General features: G+C 30.3%; 1 protein-coding gene across 1 annotated transcript in view; it reads left to right on the top strand.

Moving 5' to 3' along the window:
- Positions 1 to 6,364: 6,364 nt before the first annotated feature.
- Positions 6,365 to 12,529, top strand: part of LOC119638590 (longitudinals lacking protein, isoforms J/P/Q/S/Z) — a 109,427-nt gene continuing 103,262 nt past the window's right edge. The window contains exons 1-4 of the mRNA XM_038035456.1: positions 6,365 to 7,351; positions 7,444 to 7,852; positions 7,930 to 8,529; positions 9,509 to 9,589. Of these exons, the coding sequence (XP_037891384.1) occupies positions 7,175 to 7,351; positions 7,444 to 7,852; positions 7,930 to 8,529; positions 9,509 to 9,589 (1,267 nt within the window). The 5' untranslated portion in view covers positions 6,365 to 7,174. The remainder of the gene's footprint in view (positions 7,352 to 7,443; positions 7,853 to 7,929; positions 8,530 to 9,508; positions 9,590 to 12,529) is intronic.

Below are 12,529 nucleotides of genomic sequence, written 5' to 3'. Positions count from 1 at the left end.
TCTTGATACGGGATCGGTTCCAGAGCGTGAACAGGCGTGGTATTCTCATTAATAAAAATTAATTTTCTATTCAAGGATTTCTATTAATTATTCTTAAACTAATTTCGTCATGGAAAATATCAAGAATTGTGTGTGCGTGTGTGTGTGTGTGTGTGTGTATTATGTTTACTCAAAAAAGTTTACCGTCCATGAAGACAGCGGTGTGAAGAAAGCTTGAAAAAATTGATCTGACCTCCCACATTGAATTTCATAAGTGCATGACTCGAAAACTGCGATTGCGAGTTGAACAGACAGATGGATAGACGACACGATTAAATCAATTCATGCGTGGAGAGGTCTCCAAAATTGAGCTCCGAATCTCCCAAAGTGAATTTCGAAAATATATACCTAGAAAACTGCGATTGCGGCCTTAAGAGACAGACGGAGTTGAGCATTAAACAAATCGATTCAGAAAATCAGTTGCCGTAATAAAAGATGTATTCAGAAGACCTCAAGGCCTTTTGTGTGATGGATGCCTTCACTTAAACACTTAATATTCTTTAGCTTAGAAATCAACGGCGTATATCGAAATTTGATCATTAATCTAAGTTAAGCCAAGTTTCCGATGATTTTCTTTTCGAAATGGCTACCATTACTGGTGCCACGTCCGACATTAAGACGACCCACAACAATTCGCTTAAGATGGATCCCAAAGAGGAAAAATGTAATAATATTTGCCTTTTCTTCGAAGATAACAGAAATTTTCATTAGAAATATTTAAGTTCGACTTAATTTCGTTCAAGGTTAAATACATACGTATTACCTATGGCACTCTTTCTCATTTAGAAATTTCATTAATTATTTCTAAATGCGGTCATCAACACAGATCTCCATTTCCATAATTTCATAAGTTTTTTGCTTCAGTGGCGAAATTGCCTGAAAAAATTCTGGTTAAAAATACGAACACGCGTGTGATCCCCCCTAACGTTATGAATTCCCAATTCTGTGCATATAGTTACGAGTACTACATACATACATTTACCCACAATATTATATGATTTATATTTTCCATTTGCACAGAGTTATTTACATATGAACCTATATGCATATATGTAATACTTATGCGTGTTCATACATACATACATACACATATATTTGTAAATTTCTATAAATTGAAGGCTTTTTTTTTTTTTTTGAGTTTTACTCACATCTACGTATATAAGCAAAAATGTGCATGTATGTATGCGTAACGAAAATGTTTCGTTGGAAAAACACCAAACTAATGTATGTGTAAAAAGGGAGATTTTATATAGTTTCATTATTGTATAGTTGTTGTTGTTATTATTGTTACTGACTGCTGCTGTTGTTATTTGCTTTCATGTGCATACATACTCATGCTAAAGTGATATTGTCTGGTTATATATAAAGCAAACTGTAGGAGGAGGTTAGTATGTATGTATGTATGTTCATGTTTAACAGAAAAAGAGAAGGGAGACAAAAAGTATTTGTTTTTTTTTCTTTTTATGTATTTTTAGGTAGACTGGTGTGTATTGTACAATATAAGTCAAAAGAAAACGCTTAGCTAAAAAAAAAAAAACTCTAACGAGTTAAAGTTTTTTCTTTCTTTTCTTTTGTACTAAAAGTGATGTTGAAGTTTTTTATGTATATACAGATATATACCACCTATCTATCTATGTATATATGTATATATATAGATATGTGTATGCTTGGTTGCTCTTGTCACGATTAACTTTTCTACTTACGTACATAAACAATTTCATAAGATTGAAAAACTCTCTTTTTGGCGCCCATTCCCTTAATGTGCGTGTGACCGAGTAAAAGTCATGCTCACTCTCATAATTTTTAGGTGTTTGTGTTGTATGCATATAAATATACATATATATACATGTCTATACACGTTTACATTTATGCATGAATGTTAATGTTTATGTGTGCGTGCATATATATTATGACTCTAGCCTATAGTGTATAGTGATGGTGTACTGGTGTACACAACTGTGCGACTTTTAATTTTAGCTCCGATTGCTTAGTTTTCCGTAAGGCTTGCAAGTGAACGGAGGTACACTTTCGGTGATATCAAAATAGAACAAAGCGAAATTTTTCATTGCCGTATTTTGGAGCCTTATGTAAGTCAATAACAGTGTCGAGTTTAAGAGCAGTATTGAGGGAGTTTAGCAAAATTAAGCATAAAAAGAGAGTGTTCATCTAAAGTCGATATTCTTCTCTCATGATTATTATGTGGATTGCGTAGCGTCACAAGAAGAGACTAAGGAAATATCATTTTCCTTCTCTCCACTTGTTGTTGTTTTCTTTTTTTTGCGTGTTTGCTGTTGTGGGAAAACCTTAAAGTTAAAGAGAGTAAATGAAGTTCTCTTCTACCGTTGATTTTTTTAAGAGTTTTAAGTAGTATGGTGGTAACATTTTCGTGCGAGTTGCTTATAGATTTTTGTAAACCTTTTGTCGCTTTAGTTGTGTTTGAGCTCTTGGAGCTTTTTGTTGTGTTTGCGCTTTAAAGTGAAAGATTTCACTTTTTTAATCTTTGCGGCAGAAAAAAAAAATTTTCTTGATTTTACACAGCTAAAAGAAAATGTGAGTGTGTACCAAATGAGACTAAACAAGAGAAGAGAAGAAAGAATACATAAAATGTATTACGGTTGTGTGTGTATTTAAATGTATATATATATATATGTATATATATATATATATAAAAGAAAAAAACATAAAAGCTTAAAATTTTAAAGTAAAAATATTTTATCGCTAAAAAAAGTTTATTAGATATCTAATGCAAAAGCAATCCGTAAAAATTTGCAAATTTTCCACAAAATTTTATTGAAAGATGATTGAAAAAAAATATATTTTGCTTTTAATGTTAGTTTTCTGTACAATTAATGACTCTATGTGTGAAGTGCTATTTTTAAAATAGACAGAAAAGAAAAAACGAAAAGAAACTGTGAACAAACGAGAGATAAAATTTTATGCTTTTCATTTTTCTTTATTTACTTATCGTCAACCTACGCGAAATACTTTGATACTTTAGCGAACATCAGTTCAGTCCCGCTTAACCAATGCCGCATACAATTTCTTTTTTTTTTTTTTTTTTAATTTAATTAAAAACGTTTTTTTTTTTATGCTTATGATGATGTGTTGATGATTTCTCGTTTGTTTTTCCGCTTTATAACACCATAGAAAAATAACGCATTTGGCAACTCTGTGATTTTAGAAAAATTTTCATACTTTTATTATACTCCCTGCCTAAAAGCAATAAATACTTTAATGAAAATAATAGCATTTACTGGAGCAAATAATGGAGAAATACAGCTAAGAAAGTGTTCTTATAAAAAAAAAAAAAAGAAAGGAAAAGAAATTAACAACATAAAAACCAGTAGCATACCAATGATCAAATATAAGAAAGAAAACTGTGTTGGTGTCGTGCTATAGTCGTGGCACATTTCGTATGTACATATATATACGTATGTATATGCATCTGCAAATATTTATATATATATGTATATATATATATGTAGTAAGCATGCATAAACCTTCAAATATATCATTTCACAATTGATATATTTCGGTTAGAGGCGACAATCAGTTCGTTGGTTGCCGCTGGTAAAAAGAGTATAAAAGGAAAACATTTCTCTTAGCGGATAAATTTCAGTTTGGACAGCTTCTACTCTTTCTAACAAATTTTTTCATGTTCCTCCTTTCTCTTTTATTCCTTACTCTTTCTTTTTCTACCTCTGTTATTACCTAAGGGAAATACTACCATTCACTCGTTCGATTATGAATTTTTTTTTTTTTTTTAGAGACAGAGTTGTATTTGGTTACGTGTATTATTAATAAAAACAACGTAGAGAGCGAAAAAAAAAATTGGAAAATAAAACTGTTTTATATATAAATTTTGTATTAAAATGTTGCTTAAATATCATTTAAATTGTCCACTTATCCGGTAATGTTTGTATGTCTGTTGCTATTAATTGTTTTTGCATCTGTCTAGTTTTACTGCTTTTTTTTACTGCAAACATAAATTACCGCAGTTATAAAATAAAATAGAAATATATACAATGTATAGATTTTTTTTTTTATTTATAATGAACTTGACCTTGAGTATTTCTGCGTTTAATGTTTAGACAATTCTAACAAATATAAGTGCACACATGCTTACACATATACTTTTGACCAGCCATTTTTGTTTTTCAAAGGTATGTTTTTTTAAGACCAGTAATGAATTTTCGTACCTAAATAAAAAAAAAAAAAAAATTAAAAAAAACTCACTAAAAACATTTGCGAAAGATGTTTATTTATGATAAAGTGTTTTTTTTTTTTTTCAATTAGGTTTTGGTTGATTATTTTTATGATGATTATTTTTGCTTTTTCTTTTTTTTTTTTTTGCATGTGTAAGCCGCACTTGAAATTTATCTAAAAGTAGATTTTTGTTTAATTTTTTTTCAATTAGTTATGTACTTTTAAATAATAATTAAATCAAGCTTTGTCGCATATAAAGGTTTTGTTAAGTGTCAAAAAGAAAAGGTTATAATAGTCTTCAATACATTAAACGGTTAGTAGTTCCACAAGGCCTTTCTTGAGTGTTTTAAATAATAGTTAATTACGTTATGAACACGACTCCCGGTAATCCAAAAGAAACTTGTAAATATTGTCTGAGCCTAAGCTTAAGCACAAAGCACATTAGTCAAAGTTCATATTGAGGTTCGATTTTTTTTTACTAAATGGAAGTTTTTTAGTTTTACCGTTTGTGTGAATGAATTTTATTAATAGCGCGTGAATTTAATGTACATAATAATGTTTCCGTTTTAGTGACACTATGTAAATTTAATGTAAAAATTTCGAAATAGATTTTATTTTATTTTTATATTTATTTAAGTTTAAACTTTCTAAACTGAAGCGCAGTTGTGTTATAGGAGGAAAAAAATATCATAGACAATACCATTAATAGATTTTTAATTATGGTGCATGTTCAGTAACATCGAAAAGATTGATTAAAGTGTAATAACGAAAAACAGTAAAATATCAATTGGTTTAGTGGTTTGTTGCATTGTTAGCGTTTCAACCCACTAGCATTGGCAGTCGTTCGCAAATGGGAGAGCAGGAGCGTTCCATTGCTTGACGGCATATATAAGAAAGTGCCCTTCGCAGACTAGGCTGCAATAGGTCACTTTTTAATGATTTTCAAGTCGTAAACAAAGTATGTTAAGCTTGACGATCGATGGTTTTTTCATCTTTAGCATTTTTTGCCTTAGGAAAAATAGCCTTCCCAGAAAAGCTTAAGGCATTTAAAGTATGAACGCAGGTTTTTGATGGAAATTAGTGTAAGTGCTTGAAAGTGCCGCGAAAAGTTTAGCTTTGGAAATTAAGTGATTGCAAAGAAAGGTTATATTTCTATTATTGAATCTTCCATCTTCCGAAATAAAAGAAGAAGAAGAGAAGAATATACGTGATTTTCTGATGTACCTGGAATGAAATCGAGTTGCATTAATAGGCTTAGTATTATTGATTCAATTTTATTTTCCAATCATGAATAGTTCAACAACGTACATCAGTCGGACATAATGTAATTATCAATTTGTCACACTACGCACATGCGAACATGAAGACGAAACTCTGGCACATTTCATCCCTCGGTGTAATAGGTGCAATATGCAAAAAATACAACCTTAAAGTGTTGGGAAGGTAGACAAACGGGGCTCCAATAGCAAACCAAAGCAAGTCTGGAAAGACAAAGCGATTATCTCTGAATAATATTATGACTGAATATTATTTTTTGCAATTCAAAATTTATACCTTTTAAAGCAAATGTAACTAATTCATCTAAAGACTGGGAAAGTAGAAGTTCGTATCATTGGCCGGTCGCGACCAAAATGTGAATACTTTAGTAGTGATATGAGAAGTTGGAAATGAGAGGAATGAAATAGTTCATGAGTTACAAAATATACCACATAGTTAATCCAAATATAATTTATAGCATTTCAAGAATCCTTACGTACAACTCGAAATCCAAATTTTTTCATCTCAATTTTTTCTAAAAATTTGTTGCTATTTTGTAAATATAAAGATCTCATTTCGATAATCTATCTGCCTTTAAGTATAGGTTTGTTGTTAAATCTGCTCTCCAATCTTTTTCTAAACAAAATGCAAAAACAATTATTTGCTTCTCCTTTTATGCAATAAGGACAATGAATAATAAATTGAAGTTGTTCTTTAAATAAACGAAATTAATCATATGAAGCATACAGGGTTGCATTTCGGAGATATACTCAATTTACGTTAATTTATTGATACCGTCATATATTCTCTGTCTACTTGCGCTTTTATTAATCTATTCTATTTTCTTTCCTTTTCATTGCAGTTTTTTTTTTTTTTATATATATAAATAAATTGATGACAACAACAAGCAAGCAAAAATACCAAATACCCAAATGATGTCTAGTGTGAAACCATAAAAGCGAAGCACGAAGGAAATAATAAAAACGCATAAGAAAACTATATAGAGCAAAAAAAAAAAAACAAAAACAAACTTTATACCAAAAGAAAACCTCACCACCTGTCCCCCACTCAGAGAGATAAAGTAAACAAAAAGAAAAAAAAAAAAAAAGGAGAAAAAAAAAACTGTTTTACTCTTCCTCAAATCAAATAACGGAAGTAAAAGAAAGTAGAGGAAGGCGAAGCAAAGAAGAACTCATCTAATTTTGTATTCGGAGAGAAGAGTTGAGAGAGAAAAATAACGGGAACATATAATATTTGTAACTCACACGCACTTTTATCACTTTTTGCTGTAATTTGCTGCGAAGGCAACAAGCAACAAATTGGAAGAACAACAAAAACTCAGGTTTATAAACAAAAAAATTTGATAAAATTTAAAGGAGGGCAAGAGCACGCAGGACAGAGTAAGAGGGTAAAGACAGAAAGAGAAAGAGAAAGAGAGAGTGGGAGCGAGACACATAAATAGGGAAAAACGAAAAGAAACTTGAATAAATCATTGCCGAGAGAGCGCAGTAAGAGTGGCGTATATGACGTGTACTGTTGTTGTCACGTTTGGGGTTTGGTTATTTCCTTATCTTTTTACTACTATCCCTATTGCTACATCAAACAACTGTCTATCATCCTATCATTCGTTGTCGTGTAGTCACTAACGTGGTGGCAAATTGATTTTGCCAACATGGACGATCACGATCAACAATTCTGCTTGAGATGGAATAACCATCAGAGTACAATTATCAGCGTATTCGGTACTCTGAAGGAAAATGAAGCATTAGTTGATTGTACCCTGGCAGCTGAGGGTAAATTTCTGAAAGCTCACAAAGTCGTCTTATCAGCATGTAGTCCGTATTTTGCGGTAAGTTTTATTAATCAATTTTTCTTTTCGCCCAAGCAATTAATGTGATATTTGTGCGCTTGTTTTCTTTCATTTGTTATTATTTACGTTAGACCCTCTTGCAAGAGCAATATGATAAACATCCGATCTTTATACTGAAAGATGTTAAATATCAAGAGCTATGCGCCATGATGGACTATATGTATCACGGCGAGGTCAATATCTCGCAAGATCAATTGGCTGCTTTGCTTAAGGCCGCGGAATCTTTGCAAATTAAAGGTTTATCCGATAATCGTTCAACAGGCGGTAGCACGGTCCCAAAACAAGAACATCACAGAGCTAGCATGCCACCTACGCCGAAATTATCCGGTGGCTATACGCTTGAGCAAACTAAGCGCGCCCGCATTGCACTTGGACCTGGTTCGATAGATAACCAAGAGATGGGCTCACGCGAAGGCTCATCAAGTCCGTCAAGAAGACGTCGAAAAATGGGACGCAGAAGTATTGAAAATGCCACGACTGGTAAGTTAACATTACATCAGTGCGATTAAAAAAAATTCTATTAAGGTTTTTTTGTTTTTTGCGTTTTTGCTTTTTAGATGTCCACGACAATGCAAATTCATCACAACAGCCGCCTGGCCCGAATGCTGCCGTTGCCCTCTCCGGTGTCGGTGCCATTACCGCAGCTGCTTCCGCTTTGGCTGCTGGTACAATTGCAACATCTTTGCCAGCCGGCGCCAGTTTGGCAGGCACCTCAACATCTCTAGCTGCTCCTGCTGTTATGTCTGGTGCAGCTATTTCGGGTACGACGACCAGCACCACCAAAAAGACTGAAAGCCTTAAAGCGGCAAGTCAACAATCATCAGATGCCATGAACACCGACAATGTACAAGGTTCAAATTTGGCTAATATCGATGCTGTCTCTGAACATCTTCACCATCATTCAACACATCATCATCATGCTGGTGATATTGTTGATAAATCGTCGAATCATAAACAACAAAAACAAACATCTAAAGATGCATCGGGCAGTGGCGGCGGACCTTCATCTGAGCTTGTTATCGAACCAAAAAGTGAATACGATGATGAGGGCAACGACGAGGCCGTAGAAGATTTAACATTGGATGAAGAAGATATGGCCATTGATGATTTGGATCAAAATGCGGGCACCAGTCAAGGCGGTGAAGGATCTAGTCATGGTAAAGACATTGAAAAGAAGAATTATTTCGTTTATTTTTTCTTTTTTGTTCGGAACATCGTTGGCATGGTGCACTTTTAATGAGAACCGTTATAAATATCCTTCAGATTTCATGTTATTTAACAAATTTCCATAAAAGTAATTAATCAACGATTACGGGCGGCTTTTATGAATGAAGACTTCTGGCTTTCAAGTCCTTCCGGTATTGCGATCCGGTTATCGTTAGGCAGAAGAGAAAACATTGTGTTTACTTGTGTAATAGGATCTAGGACAAGTACCACAACATGTTAAAAGTATTTAGTAAAATACTGCCGCCCGCTATTGCCTTGCATTAATATCGTGGCAATATTTTCCTGTTGAACGGATGCTTTCTCTTGTTTCTAGGAAAAATTCTATAAATTTTTTTTTTTTTTCGTATCTTCATGGTAGGGCCTGAACTTAGTCGCATTTATAATTGGTTATAGAGGTTCAGAGAGGTTTCATCAAACGAAAACATTTTATGAATAAATTTAGATATTTCAGTGCCAAACCTCTACATAGTGCTATCCGTACAACTTCTACAGATTATTTTTCAGTTCCATACAACTTCAATGGATTATTTTTCATTTCATTGCAAGTTTGTCCGAGTCTGTGATATTCACACATAATAAACACAAACCATAAAAGTGGAAGAGAAAGTAATAGCTTGGGGAATTGGGTTCTGACACGGCTCTTACTCTTTACTTCCATCAAAAGATCCTAGAGGGAGGAGGTATCGAAGGAAAATAAACAATAAACTTGATCTTATATCGTACGTGAAGGTTATAAATTGTTTGTGTCGATAAAAGCATTTTTTATGCCCTTCAAAACGATGTAAAGTACCACCGAACAGATATGAAAAAGTTAATGCTAATTAGCTTTTAATAATTTTCATTTAATTTTTAAAATAAAAAGAAATTCATTAATTTTTGCTTTTTTTCTCAAAATTTTGATTTATACAGGATATGCACCCTGGCAACCTGATCGATCTCAGAATGAATTATTATTGGAAACACAAGAAGCGCAGCAACGGGATCCTCAAGGTGAGTCGAATAAACTGATTTTCAATTTGTTGTAGTAGAAAGAAAAAAAATATATATGAACAATTTAGAACAAAATTAGAAAAAAGCAAATAAAATGAAAAATATAAGAAGAATAAAAGAAAAGCTAAAAAAGAGCACGACACGACAATTAAAACTTTAACAACAGCAAATTTTATATGTAAAATAAATGATTTTTTGAAAATATCAACAAATAACAGTGTGAATTAATTAAAAAAGTTTTTAAAAAGAAATTTCAATATTTCTTACTTCATTCAAATACATTTTCCCCATCTAAAGCTGTTGACTTGAATTTCTAGTAATTTTCCAATCTTTTTAAATATAATATAATTTTCATAAAAGTCGTGCTCAAGCTAAGAATTGTAGAATTTTATTAAAAAAAAAAAAAGAACAAAAAGAAAAAAAATATTTAAAGAAGAGAATTTTAGATAATTTTTTTTTTTTTATTTAACCTTTAAAAAACAAAGCAACACTTTATAATTTATTATTTTAATATAATTTTGTGTAAAAAATGACAAGAATAATTTTTTTTTTTCCTAACTACTCAACACTAATCCTAACTTCACAAAAAGTTACAGAAAATAAGAAGTAAAAAAAAAAAAAATATTGACTTTTTTATACTCTTTTTTTTTATTAGAATAAATGAAATTTATTTTCTGTGACTTTTTCATCTATTCTTATATTTAATGAGATTGGTTTTCTTTTTTTTTTTTTTTATTAACGATCAAAATATTTTTTTTTTTTTTTTTTGTTAACTCACAAAACTAACAATAATGCTAAATTTTACATTAACTTTTACTACTAATAACTACATAAAGTGCAAGTTGTTTGAATTATATTTAAAAGCAATCAGTATATTCATATTATTGTATATTTTATTTATTTATTAATTCATTTTTTTAAATTTCGGTAACATTTTGTGTATGTGTTTGTATTTGTGTTGTTCGTTTTAGTTAGTTTTAATTTGTAATTTTTATTTTTTTTTATTTTTTAGTCTTTCTTGGTGATGTTTTTGTGTTTGTCTTTTATTTCTTATTGTTCTTTATTTTTTTGGGTATTTGTGTTGTTGTTGTAGCATTTTAATTAAATACTTTTTTTGTTATCTTTTTTTTTTTTAACTACATTTCATTACGAATTATGTTTAAAATAATTTTGTGTATAGAAATGCTTTCATTCTCGATTCGGAATATGAAGCTTTTTAAAGGAAATTTTCGTCGTTAAAAAAAGCAAGAAAAGACATTTCTTTTTTCTGTTTCTCATTTCTAAAGGGTAAAAGTGTTTTATTTTGAAAAGCGATATATATTTTCTATCTGACAATCGTTAAATAAAAAATTATTCCGCGAGATTTATTCTTAAAAAAAAAAGCAAAATTTTTTTTTCAGTCAGTTTTTATATTTACCCATGTTCAGTGTAAGATTTTTCCCAATCTGTGGAAACACAATATTCATCGAGACCGAGCAGAAATTTTTCTTCACTTTTCCATAAGCAAAGTTTCCATAAGCGTTCCCAGTTCTTCTGTTTAAGATTTTTGGGGGAACTTCTTGGCGTTAAATTTTCCATGTCGGCTTGGACATGTTATCTGCCTCAGTTGAAGAAATTTTTTTCTGAAATTTTTTTTTTATTATTTATATGGTAGTCTTTAGTCATCAAACTTCTTGAGTGAATCAGTGAAAATGTTATCAGAGTTGCAATTTTGGAACAAACATTATCGATTTGCTACCGAAAGATGAAATGCCACCCGTACACGATAAAAAGAAAACGCAATTTTAAATCTGTAGTAAGGCATTAGTGGGTTTTTTTTTTTTTGGCAAATATATTTAGAGGCTATTTGACTACTTGCTTGCAAAAAAGATCCTGAAAAATCAACTTTCACTGTATTAGCTAACAATATAATAAAAATAATAAAGGAATAAAAGTGACAATAATGTAATAAACAAAAAAAAAAAATTAAAAATATAATACTTAAGTTTATAATAAAAGACGTCAACAAAATAAAGCACTTTTACATAATGTCTTCAATTTCTTATTTTATGTGTATTCAAAATTGATTTTCAAAATCGCTAAACTTCAGATGATTGTCTCTGCCCCGCAAAAATATTTAAAAAAAAAAAAATCTTTATAAATCGTAATAATCATAAATAATAAAAATGTCAAGCTCTCTTTCTCTCTCTCTCTCTCTCTTCCTGAAATCAAGCACACTCACATAAATACACACACATGCGCACACGTTCACACAAAATCACATGTACACATTTACTACATTAAGATTTGTTTATAGTTTTATTTTTATTTGTTTCCTATCTACTGTTATTCTTTTTTTTTTGGTTTATCTTAATTTCAATTCATGTGCCCGTGTTATAAGAGGGGTTTTAGTTGAACATGAAAATGGAAAAAGAGTTTTTTTTTTTTTTTTTTTTTTAAAGATCGAAAATGTAAAGGAAATATTCTTTTGGTTTAAACATAGTGTGCGTCCCCTTTTACTTGTGTTTTACTGTCCTAGTGTCCCTTTTAGCATTTAAAGAAGGTGTGAAAGTTTTATAAACAATGCGTTGGCCTCCTAAATTAAAAAAAAAAAAAAATGAAACTATAAAAAAAATAAAGTAAAAAAAAAACAAATATCGTTTAGTAGGAATTGTTTTTAAAAATTTCAAATTTTTATTATTATATTATATTTTAATTATTGTTATTATCGTTATTTTTAATATATATATATATATGTAAACAAATACGCATGCATTGAAATTCGTTAAAAATAATTATTAGCAAAATTTTAATTTTCCTTATATATATGTATAAATTTTTTTTTGTTTTCAAATTATTTTTCAAATTTATTTTGTTTTAAGAAAATTTTGCTTTTAATTTATTTATTTATTTTCTGTTTTTTTTTTTTTTTTTTTTTTTTTTTTTTTTTTTTTTTTTTTT

Source organism: Glossina fuscipes, unplaced genomic scaffold, assembly GCF_014805625.2.
Source record: "Glossina fuscipes isolate IAEA_lab_2018 unplaced genomic scaffold, Yale_Gfus_2 91, whole genome shotgun sequence".
Lineage (NCBI taxonomy): Eukaryota > Metazoa > Arthropoda > Insecta > Diptera > Glossinidae > Glossina > Glossina fuscipes.
This window is presented reverse-complemented; position numbering and strand designations above follow the sequence as displayed.